The following is a 19,072-nucleotide window of genomic DNA, read 5'->3' as shown; positions in this document are numbered from 1 at the left end:
GCTAGATGCAGTAGGCAATTCCAGGAGGGAAGGACCGACATGGTAGTTGATCATAGCCAGACAAATGGAAAGGCTTTGCTTTCTCACCTCTCCCGCTGATACAGTCAGGTGGAATGGCTGCTGATTCCAACTCCTTCTACCTGGAGTTGTTCCCTACCCACAGAAACTGCATGCAACTAGGTCCTTTGGGGATTACATCTCTCCCACACCCAGCTCTCCTCCACTTACTGATCCTCGCAGGGACTCCAAGTCACAAGTGAGAGCCTGCAGTTGCCGGCGATAATCATTGGCTTCTTGCTTGGCCAAGCGCAAGGCCTCAATGTTTCGTGCCGCTGCATCAGTCAGGTCTGCAAACTGCCAGACAAGAAATTTGTTAGAAGTCTGCAACAAAGGTGCTTAATTTATTAAAACAAAACAAAAGAAGAAGTGTCTGGGCTTAATCATGTCTGGAAGTTATGTTTTTTTGACTTAGAAACTGCTTCAAGACTTTGGCTTCTCCACCAACAAGAGCATCAACCAAACCCAGAAGTGAAACAGGAAGGACTTTGTAGAAAAGGTACCTGTTATCCCAAGACTTTTGAGCTGTCCTTTCTGCACAGTTGCTGTTCCCAGCCTTGGTCTGTGTGGTGTTTTGGGTCAATCCATTCCTTGATCCAGGCCAGCTTTTGAATGGGGCTTTAATTACTTGTATTCCAGTCCTGGAGTAGAGTCGGGGCTAACAAACAGCCAGCAGCAAGAGCACTGAAAAGCAGTCTGCACTTGCCTCTCTGTACATAATGTCTATTCCATCAAGCTATTAATATTCCTGGTTCCACTCCACTGCCTTGTCCTTGCATACCACAACTCTTTCCCTTGGATTCTACAGGCTGATTGGACTGGCATCCAGACTAACAATGTACTTGTGCCACAAAAAAGGTTGTGCTAGTTGTGCAAGATCCCACATACTGGCTACGGCAGTGGTGCAAATGTTTGCACTAGTACAACACTAGTCTGGGACACAAACTCCAGCCAGCAACTAGCTAGTGCAACAGCCTTGTGCTAGTGCAACACATCTGCGTAAATGCTTCATTAGACTGGGGGTCAGCCATTATTTTTAAAAGATGAAAATTTAATTATATTTCTGTATATGTATGTTTGCTTAACAACAACAACCACCACCATATAAATACGACTCCCACAGTTCTGTCGAATGGGGTGGGGCACTCCCTCCCCTAGTGCTTTACCTTAGATTTGTACCATTCTTCAGTCTCATGCATGTTGTTTGAGGCCATGGACTCATACTGGATGCGAATCTCTCTCAGGGCAGCAGTCAAGTCTGGTTTGGCCATGTCCATCTCAATGTGAACTTGCTGCTGCTGTAGCTGCTCCTGCAACTCTCGCAACTCCTGAGAAGTGGGGGACACAAGAGTGAGAAAGAGCTGAAGTCTCACCCTGCCTCATCTCTGGGGGGGCAGAGAAGCAAGGTTTCCCAAAGCTGAACTGATTCAACCACAGAGCATAGATATTCATCATGACTTGCTCACACAAAGTCTGTGTTAGGACATAATGCCAAACCAGAGGCAAATGTGCCAAAGGTTCAGGTTTTCATCGGAATGCTTGAAACTGGGGTTTTGTCACCAAAGCTCGGTTTTCAACCTCAAACCTAAATTTGAACCTTCAGTTTGTTGTGAGTTTTGCTGCTGAAATCTCAGATTCCAAAGGGCCATTGTTTCGTCTGAATTCTGCTGCCGCTGTAACTTGGGTTTTCTGCAGTGGCTCCTCCCGAAACCATAGAGAGGGTGGCTCAGAGCAGCCCAGAAATAGGTCAGCTCTATGCTGACCACACTTCTTGCTGGCTGCCTCTTGGAGTTGTTGCCCTGCCCTCCTCCTGCCATTGCTTGGCATTACAGGGATGCCACATTCTTAACATTCATCCATTTAAAGGGAAAGAACCACATTGGAGAAAGCCCACATTCCCCTGCATCTTATGGAGCCCCCTTGTCTTTCTGCATAAAAAAAATGGGATGACAAGATGGGCACATCAAGAGTGGTCTCCAGCAATTCAGGACTGCAGAGATATGTGCACAAACACATGAAGCCCCCGTTACACGAGAAATGGAACAACTAGGTAGTTTCCATGCAAAGGGCACACATGCCAGGCTGTTGGGGGAGTGTTATCATGGCGCTTGGCAGAAATACCAATGTGCCGACTCCATGCATAAACCTTCATTAACCCCAGTTGTGGCAACCTTCCTGTGATCCAATCTTATAAAGAAAGAGGCAATACGTAGCCCCACAAATCTGATGTCTGTCTCTGTCCATTGGATTGGATTTCTTGAGCAACCTGCAACGCACCCCATGACACGTTGCCAGGCATGCAGAACCTTTATTTGAAATTACCATACAAAACATTTTGACAGCTTCCATCCAAGGAAGGGGAGGGGGCACATGCACAAGGAACCCTTTCATTAATAACATATCTGATATAGAGGGGTGCCTTCATATATATATATATATAGAGAGAGAGAGAGAGAGAGAGAGAGAGAGAGAGAGAGAGAGAGAGAGAGAGTGTATCCACATGTCGAGCCTTGGCCCCCCAGCTTGGAGGTTCTGTTTTATTTTTTGCACCAGTTTGTAGGGGAAGGGAGGCCTAGCCCCTCTCCCTGGGGTGCAAGCATGCAGTCTCAGCCATACTTCATGAGCGGAACCATCCACTGTGACAAAAGGGATGTGTACAGTTTTACACTGTACTCTGTACCTCATCATGGACTTTCTTCATGAAGTTTATCTCCTCCTGCAGTGATTCAATTTTGCGTTCCAGGTCTATCCGGGCTAAAGCTGCATCATCAACGTCCTGTGAGAATGGAAGAAATGGGAAATGAGAAGGAAACATGAGTCCTGTATTGGACCCAAAATGCCATATGTCAACTTAGGCAAGACAACAGGAACACTTGCACTATGCCATGTGCCCATTCTAGTATCCACTCCTCTACTGTGTTAGCCACATATCCAATGATGTACTGAACATACTCTCCTCCTGGCTCCAGTTCTTACATCAGAAAAACAAGACAAGCCTTCCTGTAAGTCACTGATTGCAATTTTCCAGCAGAACATCTGAGTCTTTAATGACCACACAAAATGCATAAATTCAAAATGAAGTGCTTTTGGCAACAGTGGTGGAAAAAGCCACACTTGCTAAAATTCTGCTTGCCAGGCCCTGCTTAAAGGCACAGAGCCATTACAGTATTTGGAAGTAGGGATGTGCAAACCGGTTTGAATTCAAACCGGTTCGAATTCAAACCAGTTCAGTCCATCGGTTCGAATTAAAACTGAACCAGGCATTGGGTTCGACCTGCTGGTTCGAATTTGAACTGAACTGAGCCTGGTTAGATTCGAACCGATTCAAACCAGTTCAAACTTGTTCAAACCTCAAAAACTGGTTTGGGTGCTTCGTACCCATGAGTGCCAACTACCACCCAAACCCCAAAGCAATCAGACACTTCTACAATTTTTAACGAATTTTTGAAATCTTTTATTATTGCCCATTATTTCCTATGTGGAGTACCCAGGGGCACAAAAGGGGGGGTTGTGGTAGCCACCCAGGGGTGCCTACCACCCACCAAACCCCAAGGCAATTGGGTGCCCCTACTATTAAAGGTAAATTTCTTTTTTTTTTTTAATCCCCATAGGGAATAATGGGGGTTTGGGGCTGCCTCGAACCCCCCCTTTGGGGGTGGTGGGAGGGCACCCCAAAGTGGGTCTGGGGGCATGGCAGGAATGGCCTCAAGCCATCCCAGGTACCCCAAGTCGCTGGGATTTTTAGTTCTTAAGATATATTAAGGTTATCAGTGCACAGTGTGTTCCCTTGCAGGGAAAGTAATAGTCTACAGACTGCAAGTATTTCATTCTCTCAACTAAAAGAGAGATTTCCTTCTTCTCTATTCTTTCTTCCTGTATGTAGTTATGTAGGTCTCAAACTATCTCCCTTATTCCTAAACAAATTATTTATTTAGAACTTTCACTCCATGTCTTCAGACAATATTAAGCCATGCTCCCTTACCTGTGCACTTCCACTGTGACTGGGGCAGATAAAGAAATCTCCCCTCCTGAGCTCTCTAACAGAGTGGAGATCGGAGTTTGGGGAAAGGAGAAATAAATTACTTCGTGGCACATCCTGCACCTCTTAGGGATGGAGCTGGTGGCTTGTCATTCTGCTTTCAGGAGTTGGGGGTCCATCTCAGACCAGTCGGAGCTTGTGCCTGCCTCCCACACAATCACTTCCCCTTGCTCCTTCCTAGATTTTTGAATATCAAAATCCAGAAATCCAGACCCTTGTTCTACCCAGTTTACCACTGTGAGAACCTGTCTATTGTAATGCAATAGGTGTTGGCAACAATGTCCTCTGAATAGTTGGTAAAAGCTGAGTGAATGAAGGCTGCAAATTCCCAATAAAAGAGTGCGCAAGTAGCCCAACTGTCTGAGTGGACACAAAGCACAGTGAGCTGGTGTGCCTGAACAGTGCCCGTTCTTGATTTGAGCCTTACAGCGTTCAATATGGTCACTTTTAGTGGTGTGCACGGACCGGTCCGGGGCCATACAAAAGGCCTCCGGACTGGTCCAGAATTCCGGCGGTCCGGCGGGGGGGGGAGTGCATACTACCGCCCCCCTTAAAGACACACTCCCCCGAGTCCCGGACCACGCCTCCGTGGTTCCGTGTACATCCCTAGTCAATCTTTAAAAAAAAATAAAATGAAGCACTGGGCTTCTCTAGCACATGCAAATGACCTGATTTAGAACACTTGCATAAGACCTGCACACAGAGACCACAAATTATGTAGAAGGAATAACTATCCTAGACCAGTTACTGATTATGAGTCTGTTTCAGAGAGAATTCCACGGCTCTGAGACAGGATTCGTCATCTTGCCACCTCACCTGTCGGTAGGAAGATAAATTGTTTTCGGCTTCAAGGCGCAGATTAATTTCATCCTGTAACCTTAAATGAAAGAGAAAGAGAGAGGGGTGGAAAAGTCAGGGCGCCTCACTGAATTATTGGTTCTTCTTTTCCACAGGAGTCTGAGACGCAGGAAAAACACATCAAGGTCAAAACCTCCATGGAGCACTCAGGCTTTTGCTAATCCCCTTCTGTTTATGTACCAGCACACACAGCCACACAAGGTTTCTTTCTACACCCTTCCGATTCTGAAGGCAATGAAGTGATACGGCTACCGCTACCGCTCCATGTTGAAAAACCGCTCCATGAAACCGCTCCATGAAATGGGATGCGCTAGGAACATAGGAGGCTGCCTTCTACCAAGTCAGACTATTGGTCCATCTCACTCAGTATTCTCTATGCAGACTGGCAGCGGCTTCTCCAGGGTTGTAGGCAGAAGTCTCTCTTAGCCCTATCTTGGAGATGCCAGGGAGGGAATTTGGAATTCAGGGGCGGAGCCACCATTGAGCCAATGGGTTCAAAGAATCTGGGCCACCGCCCCTCAGGGGCCATGCCTCGCACCCCAGACATGCCCCCTGCATCTGATGTCAGATGTGGGGGTGTGATTTAGCTTCCAAACAGGGCCGCACGGCCCCATTTGGGAGTTAGATCAGCCAGCACTTTGTTCGCAGCACAGCCAGAGCAGCTTTCCCTGCCTTCTCAGCGCTGGCCGATTTAACTCCCAAATGGGGCTGTGTGGCCCCATTTGGGAGCTAAACCACGTGGGAGCTAAGGTGGCTTTGCTGGCTAAACACTCCCTGTGTCTGACACCAGACCACGGCACCGCTGGCCTCCCTCCTGTTGGAACCTTCTGCACCCAAGTATGCAGATGCTCTGCCCAGATGAGCTCCATCCCCCGAGGGGAATATCTTACTGCCCTCACATGTTTCCCATTCAAATGCAAACCAGTGCAGACCCTGCTTAGCAAAGGGGACAATTCATGCTTGCTGCCACCAGACCAGCTCTCCTCCATGAGGCCACTCTTCTCCTTCAAGTGACTAATTTGAAGAGGGAAGTTGTGGGGGAAGAGACAGGCCCAACCCCTGCTAACTGAGCAAAACGGCGATTCTCTTATATTTAGCAGAGGTAGAAAGTCTGTCGCTATCCAAGCCCAGCACAACATCCCTCCAGTGGTTGTTGCTGGAGTCCAGTGGTTGTTGCTTATGTTTCTTCTTAGACAGGGACAGGGAACCATCTTATTAAAAAAAATTTTTTTTTAATGTGAACTGCTTTGAGAACTATAAAGTGATATATAAACATTCCTAGTAGTAGGAGTAGCCACTCCCAACCTGAGCTATCTCCTTTCTTTCTTTGTTGGCGGGGCGGGGAGGAGAAGGGGAAGAAACTGGCCACCTCCCTTGTTGTTCTTGTTGTAGGCAGGAAGTCCCTCCCTTGTTTTTATCGCTGTGAGGTTGTCTAGCTCAGGGATTCTCAACACTGGATCCCCAGATGTTATTGGACTTCAACTCCCATTATCCCCAGCCCCAATGGCCTTTGGTTGGGTGGGGATTATGGGAGTTTGTCCAATAACATTTGGGGACCCAACGTTGAGAAGCCCTGGTCTAGTGTTTTAAATATCCTTTTCCTATGGGAGGGCCTTGTTCATGGGCAAAACATTTGAGCAGAGTTTTGAGGGGTAGTTGCCTTTTCTTTTCTTCTTTTCTTTTCTTTCAAAGGGTTTTTTCTTTTTGTTTTTTGTACATTTGGTCAGTCCTATGAGCATGCAGAAAACCCTGCCCTGTTTATGGGTGGCCACATTTGACATCCTACTGGTTGACATGAAGCAACATGTTTGCTATCAAAGTAAACAGGGCAGGGGGTGGGGGCAGGGCCAGTGTTACCATTAGACCAACTAGGCAGCCTCCTAGGGTGCAGACCTCAGAAGGGCACAGAGTTTAGAGTGTCAATGCGTTAGGAGTGTGAGAAACCAGAATAATGAGTAGAAATATGAGGGGGGAAACCAGTTCATTGTTTTCAACACTAACACTACTGTTAAACTTAATTTATAAATTATAATGAAAAAATGTACAGAAGATGTACTTAAGGCCTGCAAGAATTTGGGAAAATCATTGCTATAAAATGGAAACAAAGATATTAATGCTGAAGATCTGTGTTGTGAACTTATAGCAATAGCTCGAAGACTTCCAAAGTCTATGCCGCCACAAGGAGTACTTCTCTTCATACTACAACAAAAGCTCCTGGATAATGTGCCTAATGTTTCCATTGCTCTAACGATCCTTCTCACACTTCCAGTATCACTTCTCCATTGATGCCCCGAGGCTTTGGAATACACTTCCTGCTGAAATAAGAGCCTCCCCATCTCTTACAACTTTTAAAAGGGCAGTCCTTTCACCCAGGCTTTGAATTACATACTGTTTTAATTGTGTTTTAATTGTTTTAACATTTAAATTTTAATTGTTGAAATGTTTTGTGTTTGGGGCAGTATAAAGATATGTTAAATATAAATAAATAAATAAATAAATAAACAAATAAATAAATAAATAAATAAATCAGTGGTGAACGTAGTTTCTCAAAGCTCAAACTTATAAAAACGTACAAATGCTCAACAATGTTGCAAAAGAGACTAGCTGGCTTGGCAAGTCTATCTATTGAACATGAACAGGCATCAGCACTTGATCTGGTTGAATTTGCAAAGGAAAAGGCACACAAAGTGAGATTTTGATGTGGTGTTGAGGGTTGTGTTGCCCTTGGTGGAGGAATGTGCTCTACTGAGTGCCCTTCTAGTTCGAAATGATTTGTGTGCCAAAATATTTTCTTTTGTATTTGAGAAAGATAATCAAAAATTGATGTATTACCTATTCTTGCAATTTAAAATAAATATAGCAGTTTCAAGTTTTGTGCTTTTCGTTGTTTCTACAAAACATCTGTTTTTGAAAACCGAAGTTGAAATTTTGGGGTGTGTGTGTGCAAGTACTTAGCCTTGCCTAGGGCGCAAAGTAGCCTGGCACCGGCCCTGGGTGGGGGCACAACAAAATGTTGTGCTGTATCCCAAACCTGTGCACTGTTGATCTGCAGCCAGTTTGCTACTCAGTCAGCCCCAAGCCAGCACAAGAGCACGACCTCTACAGTGGTCTTTGGACAGGAGGCGACAGCCTGGATGGACAGGCTTTTGGACAGGATTCAACTACCTTGAGCCATTTTTGGAAGAGCGGTATAGAAATCAAACAAACAAACAAATAAAACCTGTTGGATAGGATCCAACAATCTGGATGGCTTTAGGAGTGGTTTAGATAAATTCATGGAGGACAGGTCTATCAATAGCTACTAGCACTTACATTTATATACCACTTTATAGCCGAAGCTCTCTAAGCGGTTCACAATGATTTAGCATATTGCCCCCCAACATTCTGGGTACTCATTTTACCAACCTCGGAAGGATGGAAGGCTGAATCAACCTTGAGCCCCTGGTCAGGATCGAACTTGTAACCTTCTGGTTACAGGGCGGCAGTTTTACCACTGCGCCACCAGGGTCTGAAGGCTATAGGCCAGCTCCAGCCTTAGAGACACAATGCCTCTAAATACCAATTGCAGGGGAGTAACAGCAGGAGAGAAGGCGGGCATGCCCTCAGCTCTTGCCTGTAGGCTTTCCAGAGGCATCTGGTGGGCTACTGTGTGAAACAGGATGCTGGACTAGATGGGCCTTGGGCCTGATCCAGCAGTGGGTGCTAGCACTCTACATGCTTCTGCTCTTTGGGGCTTGCTAGTAGCCAGCCCTAACTTGGGGACTCTGTAGTATTACCACTTTGGTGCTCACTTGTGCAAACATAACCACACAATTCTTCTTCTGCACTCAGGGGATTCACAACAATTAGCACACCATTGCCCTGCAGATCTGCATATGTAAGGATTTAGAAAAAATGTCAGATGCTTTTGTACTGTAAAATATGCAAAGGGTCATATAATTACACAATACACACACTTCAAATAATGAGATGCAAAATAAAAGCAGATTTAAATAGCACTCAAACATCAATGAAAACAACAATCTCCTGGGTGAATTAAAAAGGCCTTAGGGCAAATCCTCTTGCAGAGAGAAAGTTCCTGCTCACCTCCACGTATTCACCACCTCTCTCTGTCACATTGTCCTACAACTTGTTTTTAGATCAGGGCCAATTCTTCCTAGTTCTAATGAGGATTTCTCTCCTCTCACAAAGCAGATGGTGAAGGGAAAAGATACCCTTGGCTGCCCCTCCCCAACTCTTCTGGGGATGCAATCTAACCAGCAGGAACCGCCCCTGCTACTACTTTGTCACCAGGGCCATAACTGCAATTGTGTGAATCATGTGTTCAAAGAACACAAGATGCCTACTTATGAGGAGCTTCTGAGGGTCCCTCACCTGTCACCCCCACTGCCTGCCAAGCCCTCACTCCTCTCTGTTGTTATGTGGGGACTGGCGTTAGCACCTCCGCACCACCCTCTGCCTTGTCACAATCTCCTGCCACCTCCACCAGGTTAGCACCTCTACTGGGTTAGCCCCTCCAGTTTAGCCTCTCGTGCCACCTCCTTCGGGTTAGCCCCTCTACACTGAAACCGTGCTCTACGCCACCCTCTGCCTTGTCACAATCTCATGCCACCTCCACCTCCTCTTCCTCCTCCTGCCTCCCCCAGCATCATTACCTTGCAGTGGCAAGTGAGGAAGTGGGAGGTTTCCTTTCTCACGCAAGTGAGAGAGGAAACATCCCATCTACCCACTTGCCACCACAAGAGCTGCCCAGGTAAGGTGGTGGCGGCAGCAGGAGCAGGAGGCGAGGAAGAAGGCGATGGTAATAAGAGGCAGCCGGAGGGCGTGGTGCCATGGGGACTAGAGACAGCCCCACATAGGAATGGTGGGGAGCAGTGGGGGTGGTGGGGGTAGAATACAGGCCCAGGAGCGCACTAAGATAATTTGGGCACCTGGACTGCCTGGAACCCCTCCCCCAACAGTGAGCCCCCTGCACACAAGGCCACCCACACATGAGGCCCCCCCGAAACCTCCCTTGGGGGGGCCACCCTGCTAACCTCCATGGTTTTTTTGTTTTTTTGTTTAAACTTCTTACTTCTTTTTTGTTTAAACTTCTTAAACTTCTTTTTGTTTAAACTTCTTTCTTCAAGGGGTGGCTGGGGTGGGGAGCGGAGCAATCCTTCTCCCTTCTCCCCTCTCCCCACTTCCCCAGGGGCAGAGAGACCGGAGGGACACTGGCCACATCCATTCGGGCCAGCATCTTTAACGAAGTATGAGGCGCACCTGCAAAGTTTAGAAATCATCCCTCCAGTCTCTCCGCTGTTGGAGGAGTGGGGAGAAGGGCTGCTCCGCTCCTCTCCCCAGCAGCCACCCCTCAGCCATGGTAAGGTTAAAAAAACCCCAAAAAACAAAAGGAGAGGTTTGGCAGGGCGGGCATGGGATGGCGAAGGGGATGGCGCATGGGATGGCGAAGCCCCTTGGCCATTTGGACATTTGGAGGCCCCCCCGACCTTGGAGGACCAGACCCCAAGGTCCAGGGGTTAGTGCATCTCTGGTTACACCACTGTTTGCCTTTGCCACAAAAGGAAAAGTATAACCCCCCACCCTGGCATATCACTATTCCCAAAACAAATCACTGGCATCTGAAAGGAGATTATGAATCAGTTTATTAAATCCAGGTCTCCTTAACTCTTACCTCTCTGTCACTCTGTAAGATTCTCTGTCCCCTATCCCCTTAGGCTCCCTTGTTCTAGTCTACCCCATTCACAGCCCCACCTGTCTGGAGTCCCTTGTGTGTTCCATTCCAACCAAAGTAACCCAAATAACTATGTAACAGCAGCAATGTCAATATTCTATTGCTGACATCTTCCCCCTCGACAATTAGAATGTCTGTGAACATCCCAGGATATCAGAGCTCAGAAATATCAGAAAGGATACCAGAAAGATGGACTTTCTGGTCAAGTAGATGTTCCTTTTAAAGAAGAAGAAAAAAGGGTTTCCAGGTTGTAACAAAAAGTATGCATAATCATTGGTTCTAAGGCCTTTTCTGAGATCTGCTTTTAGACAATGGCTGGGTTGGGCGGGGAGGAGCTGTTTTAGGAGCTGCAGCAGTACTTATTGTCAATCAGTATGATATGGCGGATCCTTTCCTTTCTCTGTAATCAGAACTGTTGTGAATATTCTGCATTGCTTGTAAATTGCTCCGCTTATGGATCAGAGGTGCAGTCAGTTTTGTCCAACAATGTCCAAGACTGCTTCTTTAAGCTACAAGATAAATGTCATCTCTTGACTCAACACCCCACACCTTTATGGGTAAAGCAGGACTACCTTGCTTGGACTCAGAACTTTTGGAAGGAAGGGTTTATTGTAGCCCCTAAACATTCAACAGTTTGTTTTGTTTTTTAAACTCCACTTTGAAGTTGCCTTAACGGCCATTTCAGGCCATATTCATATCATGCTGAGAAGGCCTTTTGGTTTCTTACTCAGCCTTGCTAATCGGTCTACAAGAAATATGCATTAGTCCATTTCCCCACTGCATCAAATGAATGCAGATTTTGGAGAGCTTGTCTTTTTGGAAAGCTCCCATTGGACCAAGCCACAATAGCAAAAGGCCATTGTGGCCTTTTGGGATGGTGGGAGTTGTAATTTGGCATGATGGGAGCTGGAATCCAACAACATCTGGGGAACCATGTTTGAGAACTGCTGCGCTGTTTGATTGAGCTGCTGGTGGGTGCATGTTTTCATGGTTTCTGCACATGGGTGGCACTGTGCCTCCTGCCTCTTAAACTTAAAATACTTATTTCATTTTATTCATTCATTTATTCATTCGATATATTTGTATACCGCCCAAAACGTACGTCTCTGGGTGGTTTAAAATAACAATAAATTATCTAATGTCAGTAAGTGGTTGGTTCTTTCAGAAGGATTTCCCATATGCCAAAGAACTCTTACACATTGCAGATTATTCTGGGGTGTGTTTTATGATGCCTGCTTAATCCACATGATACACTGACCAGGGCCTCACTTTCACATCATATTCAACAAAAAATGTGCCCTTGAACACACCCTACCTCTCCTTTGGCTCTGTGTAGTGTGGGAAGATTGGTAGCGGTGTGTGGGCTCAGGGCCCGGCATGGTAAGCGAGGACCACATGACAGGTGGGCACCATTGTTGGGAGGAGGGCGCCTGCTGCTCCCATCCCCACTGTGCCTTCCGCCTCACCCCCCGTCCTTGCTGGTTGCTTAGCTTCCTCCTCATTTCCCTGTCGGTGACGGCTCATGTCCTGCTGCTGGGTGCTCCGGGCGCACGCCCTTGCTCCCTCCCTCCCACTACAGGCCCCTGGCTCAGCTGGGAGGGGTGGGGTGTAAACTTCCTGGGGCAGTGGGGCTCAAGCGCCCCTCCCCCGCTGCCAGGTGGCTCCCCCCCATTTAATTATGTGTAAGGCTACAATACTGTGGGTGCCCCCCTCCCTGCCCGTGCTGGCTGCCAGCCAGGAGGTAACGTAGCATCAGCCTGCCAGCTCTTGTGCTGTCAAGTTCAGTCAGTCCTGTGTTGTCCTAGAAGCAACTCATCAGCAAGTTCTTAGGAGGCCTGCTGCCTCAGGGCCCTTTCACTCCATGATTCTCGGATCAGAATTATAACAAGGAAGAAATCTAGTGGTAACTTGCTGGCTTGACCAGTTTGAAATGACCAAGGGAATGTCTTTCAATGATCAATGAACACCTGCATTGGGATGCAAATCCCTCCCCCATGTTTTCTCCCTCCCCCTTCTCTCCCTCCCTATGGAATGTGGAAAGGACTCCAGCCATGTGGGTTAACTATCTGGTCAGTCTACACATTGTCCTTCCCTACATCAAGGTGCAACTACAGTACAGGAGAACATGAGGTAAATGATTATGGTATCTTTTTAAAACAACAAAAAATACCTGGGCCTCTGGGCTGGCCCTTCTGGACTTGGAAATCAAAGTCAGGGTGGGATATTATTTTTGTTTAAGTGCTTGGATCTGGACTGTATGTTTCATGTACTTCTTTGAGGTTCCGCTTGAAAGGAACAGGAGGTTGTGTTGCTGATGCCTAGATAGTCTGTAGGAGACTATAGCCCTACATAAGTCTAACACCTTTAAATTAATGTCTGAATAGGGCTTTTATCTTTGGGAAATATAACTGGTGTTCAGTATGGTAAATAATAGAAGAGCCAGCGTGGTGTAGTGGTTAGAGTGCTGGACTAGGACTGGGGAGACCCTAGTTCAAATCCCCATTCAGCCATGAGACTAGCTGGGTGACTCTGGGCCAGTCACTTCTCTCTCAGCCTAATCTACTTCACAGGGTTGTTGTGAGGAGAAACTCAAGTATGTTGTACACTGCTCTGGGCTCCTTGGAGGAAGAGCGGGAAATAAATAAATAAATAATGATAGTGAACTAGCTGGGCCGGGCACAGAGCCTCCGGCCGGCCCACCCACCACCACTGCTTTCCACCCCCCTCCCTGTCACGCCTGGCTTTCTGGCCTACTGGTCACTTTCCCCCGCCGCCCGCTTCTCTTCCCCCCCCACCGCTTTCTGGTGGGCGGGCCGGCTTCCTCTCGCCCCCACCCCATGGTTTCTGGCTGGCCTGGTGGCTTTCTGGCCGGCCCGCCACCTCCTCCCACCCACTCCCAGTAGTGGCCGCCTCTTTCTGGTGGCCGGACCGGCCCACCTCCTCCTCCTGGCAGCCAGGCCAGCCCTCTGCCACCTCCTCCGGCCGACCGGTTGCCACCGCCATTGTCTCCCCGTCCCCGTTGCTATCCCCCAGGCAGCTGTTCTCACGAGAGCTGCCACACATGGGATTAGCGACAGGTTCGTTTAGGAGAATTATATAGAGAGATGGTATGGTGAATAATCACTTATATAATGATTTTGAGTATTGAAACCATGATAAATTTTCTGTAAAGATGCTATACCCCTAACGTGGCAAAGAGGCACCTTTTAACATGGTGATTCTCTTTTATTTAGCAGGGGGAGAGTAACTGGCCCTATCCACCCCCAGCACAGTATCTCCAGTGACTGTTGATGGTGTCTATCTTATTTTTCTTTTTAGATTGTGAGCCCTTTGGGGACAGGGATCCATCTTATTTATTTGTTATTTCTCTTTGTAAACTGCCCTGAGCCATTTTTGGAAGGGTGGTATAGAAATCGAATAAATAAATAAAAATATACAGTACTACCTTTTGATGAAGAACATAAGAAGAGCCCGGCTGAATCAGGCCCAAGGCCCATCTAGTCCAGCATCTTGTTTCACACAGGCCCACCAGAAGATGCCTCTGAGAAGCCCACAGGCAAGAGATGAGGGCATGCCCTCTCTTCTGCTGCTGCTGCTGCTGTTGTTGCTGCTCCCCTGCAACTGGAATTTGGAGGCATCCTGCCTCTGAGGCTGGAGGTGGTCTAGAGGTGTGGCTGCATAAAACCTTGTCAAAACAAGGGAAATGCTTATATCTGTCATGCTGGATTGCTGAAAATGCTTTGCTATGCTTTTTGCTTGTTTATTTTATGGGAAGTGTTTGGGAACCACGTTTGTTCTGATACTGTGTATGTTTTGTACTTTGTTGTTCTGTTCCTAGTATGCACCATAGTCTGCATGATGAGTAGTCTCTAGTACTCCCCGAAACTCACTGGTGATGTTTAATCCAGTTTTTGGATGTTGTCCTACTTTCGGAAATGTCTGGCAGAATACTTTCCCCACTGTTACAAGTTGGGGGCGGGGGGAGTTTCTGACAGAATGGGCCTTTGTTCAGCTTAAAAGGTTTGCAGTTTCATATCAGAACTCTCCTGGGCCCTCAATTCCAAAAGCCAATTTTGGCCTCGGTGTTCCTTTTGTGGATTTCTTGTCTCTCACTTTATTGTTAGGAATTGTGCTGCTATTGTTTCGAAAGTGCTATCTTGAGGGAGAAACTGAAGCTTTGGATTGGTTTGCCTATCTCCAAGAGGAAGATTGTAACTTCTACTTAGCTTTACCTCTTTCCCTCGCCAGATGTTCCCCAAACACTTTAACCTTGCTTGTAGGGAAGTTGTTCAAGTGCGCTGGTAAAGCTTTACAGCATTATTCCATTTGTATGATAGGTGGTGCTCCTTCCAGACAGTGTTTACTTCATCAAAATAAGTATCAACAATCAAACATATTAAATATAGAAACTTAAGTCCCTACAAATATTTTCTTACTTTGATGAAGTAAATACTGTCTGGAAGGAGCACCACCGATCATACAAATGGGGTAATGTTGTAAAGTTGTGTGTCTCACTGAATAAACTTCCAAGTAGGAGTCAAACCCCTTTCCAAAAAGAAATCATTCTTTGCAATCTATATGCTCCTTTTAAGGTTTAAATCTTTCTGCTTTGCTTCTGTCTTGCCTTAGATTCTGCCTTGTTTTTATTATACATAAACATGAAGTGAAAGAAAGTAAAAATCCGATTTCATAAATATAATAGAATTATAAAATACATTTCTTTCCTTTCATGTCTCTGGAGTGTGTGTGTGTGTGTGTGTGTGCGTGCGTGCGCGTGCGTGCGCATGTGTTTTATTATCTATAGTGGCACATAATAATGCACATGTGCACACACTGCCTTGATACTGCCACCCAGAATAAAACTCATTCCGCTCACATTTTAAAAAATTAGAGGGGGGTGCCGATTTATAGGTTGCTTGGGGCTTCCAGAATCCCTAGCACCAGCCCTGAGTGGGCTAGATATTACTGAAGGAAACTTGTCCACCATTGCTGGTCTCCTCATTGAAGAACCCCACAGGGCTCCCTAGACCACAGATGGAAAACCTATGCTCTATATGACTAAGGCAAGCGATTCAAGTCACATGCTCTAAGGCAGGCTGGGCAAAGTGTGGCTCTCCAGACGTTTGCTGAACTACATTTCCCATCTTCCCCAGCTGTAATAAATTGTGGCTGGGGGTGATGGGAGTTATAGTTCAGCAACATCTGGAGAGGCACGTGTGGCTTACCCCTGCTGAAAGGGAAGGTGTGCACCCTTTGTGGGAGGAGAGCAGGTCTTGTGGTAGCAAGCATGAATTGGCCTCTTTGCTAAGCAGGGTCCACCTTGGTTTGCATTTGAATGGGAGATGACATGGATGAACACTGTAAGATATTCCCCTAGGGCATGGCTGTTCAACTTCAGCCCTCCTGCAGATGTCAGCCTACAGCTCCCATAATCCCTGGCTATTGACCGCTATGTTATAGTCCAAAAACATCTGGGGGGTGGGGCTATGTTGAGCAGGCCTGCCTTAGGGGATGGGGCTGTTCTGGGAAGAGCACTTGCCTGCTTGCATGCAGGAGGTTCCAAGATCCCTCCCTGGCACCTCCAAGATAGGGCTGAGCGAGACTCCTGCCTGCAACCCTGGAGAAGCTGCTGCCAGTCTGTGCAGACACTACTGAGCTAGATGGACCAAGGTTCTGACTTAGTATAAGGCAGCTTCCTATGTTCCTATGCTCCTACCCCCCAAACTCTTTTGCCAGTGTGCCCTGCTAGAAAATTCTGCCCTAAAATCCAGCCATTACAGAGCGATCAGTAATACTTTTAGTATATGTCAAACCCACCCACAAAGGGAACTCCTCCCCACCCTGCCTCTTCCTGGCCTCTGCATAATGCTGCTGTGTGCTCCATCCATCTCTTTGCCCACATGCAGATGCTGCCTCCCTGGTCCAGTCTAGAAGGGGGTGAGGGAGTTCTCTTACTTTTGCCGGAGATTATTGAGGTCCTCCAGCAGGTTGTCCCTCTCGATCTCCATCCGGGCCTTGGAGTTGGAGAGCTGGTCTACTTGGCGGCGCAGCTCCCTCAGCTCCTCCTGGTAGATGTCAGCGAGCTTGGTGGGCTCCTTGTCTCGGATCTGGTTGAGTTCTGCCACCAGGACTTTGTTCTGCTGTTCCAGGAAGCGGACCTTCTCGATGTAGCTGGCAAAGCGGTCGTTCAGCTCCATCATCTCCACCTTCTCATTGGTGCGGGTCTCCTTGAATTCGGTGTTGAGGGCATCTGCCAAGGAGAAATCCATCTTGGGAGCGTATTTGGTGCCAGCACGGAAGCTGAGGCTGGCAGTCTTCAGCTTCGTGACGGATACCCGGGTGGTGGGGCTGGAAGACAGATACCTGTGGCCAGGCGAGATTCTCAGGGCCTGGTGGACGGCCTGTGAGCCAAAGCGCCTCCCATAGGATGAGAGTCTCTGCCCTTCCATGGTGAGGCTTCTTCTCCAGGCACTGCCGACGCAGACAGACCTTTCTCTCTGTGCTGCAATGGGCTTTATGCAGGAGGGTCCACCCTCCCTGGGCATATGCGTGTGAGAGGCTGGAGGAGGGGGAGGGAATGGTTGTGTGCCAGGCCCTAACATCTCACATCGACCATGCCAAGTGCCCTCTGCCCTGGCAAAGGAGCAAAAGAAAGGCACGAGGCAGAAGCGCTGAGCATTCTTGATGGAGAAGAGAGAGAATGCCTTTGGAGGAGCTCTGTGGTTGGGGCCTTTTTCCTACCTGGGATGGCCACCGTCTTCACACAGCTGTACATCATGGCAGCAAGATTGCTATAAAAACGGATGTCTCCTTGGCTCCCGAATCTCAGACAAAAATCATTACAAAAACATACCAGACTCCACTGTTCGTAGATGGAGCCGGATTCTTCGGCTTCCATGCAGGAGACATTTTATGTGAGAATGTAAAACCTTGCTTTTGCCAGAATGCTAATTTGCATTACAAATGTAACTCCTCTGCTCTCTCTGCCACATACCCAATTGCTTAATTCTAAAGAGACTCCAAAGCAATCTCTGAATGTGCCCGAGATTGTGAGTTCTGTATACTACCAATCACAATACATCGTGAGAGGGGCTGGTCTGTTCAAGTTAATTTCTCAAATTAGAGATCTTTCAGCTCAGCTCTATCTAAGAGCTGCATTCTTTGATGTGGAAGCCCTGTCCCCTGTCCCCCATCCCAAAAGTATGGATGTAAGCAAACACCCTTTACGTGCTCAGAAGAGAAATTAAAAACAATGGGCATTCATCCTCTGGACTTGTGCAGAATGCCTTCCCCACTAAGTCAGTGCCACCTAGTCTAGCTGTCCAGAGTCGGGAGGAAAGGGCTTCCTGATCAGAAAGTACAGCTTCCATGTCGGTTTGAGCTTTTGCACCTCTTTTTAAAAATTAAGCCCTGTGAGTGTGCTCAGCTGTCTTTTCCCTGGTCAACTCTTGCCCTCTTCTTACTAAAAGTGCCCAGATGACAGATGTTTGATTCATTTCAGAGGCAGGCTGAGCCAGGCATCCGAGAAGCTAATTAAGAAAGACTTCACTTAAATGTCTCTTTGAAACCCCTGACTAGTTTTCCACTCCAGTGGTTCTTTAAAGACGGCGGGGCGGCGGGCGGGGGGGGGGGACACCCTATCCCACAAACTTCTGGATTTCTCGTCAACAGAAGCTTCAGCAGGAAATGCACTATTGTATGGATCAGAGACAAGGTCAACAGCAAAGCTGGGGTGAAGAGGAGGCTGGCGGGGCTGGGCAGAGAAAGGAAGGTAGGGGTTGATAGGTTAAAATCGTTTTACAAAAAGAAAGATAATTGAAGCTTGCCTGAAAGATATATCAGAGTCTGAGACTCAGCAACCTCCCTCACTAATCCCACTTGTGTGAAAACTGGTTGTTAAGGACAGCTCTGTGCATGTTCAGAGGTACTCCCTCGCTTGAAGCAGGATCCAGGGATAAGGCTTGGAAAGGAAAGCCCTTGGAACAAATTGCATCCGGGAACATTTCCAGACGGAGCTTTTAGCTCTGAATGGAGGGTGTGCATTTGCACCATCAGCCGGATTTGTGCCGACGTCCATGTGAGATATTGGGGTGCACTTCACTCATGATTTGGGTTTTTCATTGCGTGTTAGAGCCTAGCCAATTTATGTCTCGGGTAAAAAAATCAACTTTTTGCATCAGGGTTTTTTTTGGCAAATCTGAACTCTCAGTAAAGCCTCATTGTAAAACCCTGCTGTCTGGGAAAGCTCCTGGCTCCATAGCAATAGCACTTACATTTATATACCGCTCTATAGCCGGAGCTCTCTAAGCGGTTTACAATGATTTAGCATATTGCCCCCCAACATTCTGGGTACTCATTTTACCGACCTCGGAAGGATGGAAGGC

The 19,072-nt window shown here is 47.3% G+C and overlaps 1 protein-coding gene across 2 annotated transcripts in view; it reads right to left on the bottom strand.

The window, feature by feature from the left end:
• The window catches only part of GFAP (glial fibrillary acidic protein), a 38,791-nt gene extending 21,211 nt beyond the window's left edge, over positions 1-17,580 (bottom strand). The window contains exons 1-5 of one of the 2 annotated variants that reach the window (XM_053261201.1): positions 16,644-17,580; positions 4,913-4,973; positions 2,738-2,833; positions 1,224-1,385; positions 229-354 (exon numbers count right to left, since the gene is read on the bottom strand). In XM_053261201.1, the coding sequence (XP_053117176.1) occupies positions 229-354; positions 1,224-1,385; positions 2,738-2,833; positions 4,913-4,973; positions 16,644-17,290 (1,092 nt within the window). In that variant the 5' untranslated portion in view covers positions 17,291-17,580. The remainder of the gene's footprint in view (positions 1-228; positions 355-1,223; positions 1,386-2,737; positions 2,834-4,912; positions 4,974-16,643) is intronic. The other variant, XM_053261200.1, reaches the window with a different exon arrangement.
• Positions 17,581-19,072: the final 1,492 nt, after the last annotated feature.

This window comes from Hemicordylus capensis, chromosome 6 (genome assembly GCF_027244095.1).
Source record: "Hemicordylus capensis ecotype Gifberg chromosome 6, rHemCap1.1.pri, whole genome shotgun sequence".
NCBI classification, from domain to species: domain Eukaryota; kingdom Metazoa; phylum Chordata; class Lepidosauria; order Squamata; family Cordylidae; genus Hemicordylus; species Hemicordylus capensis.
The sequence above is the reverse complement of the archived record's forward strand: the minus strand, read 5'-3'. Positions and strand labels throughout refer to the sequence as shown.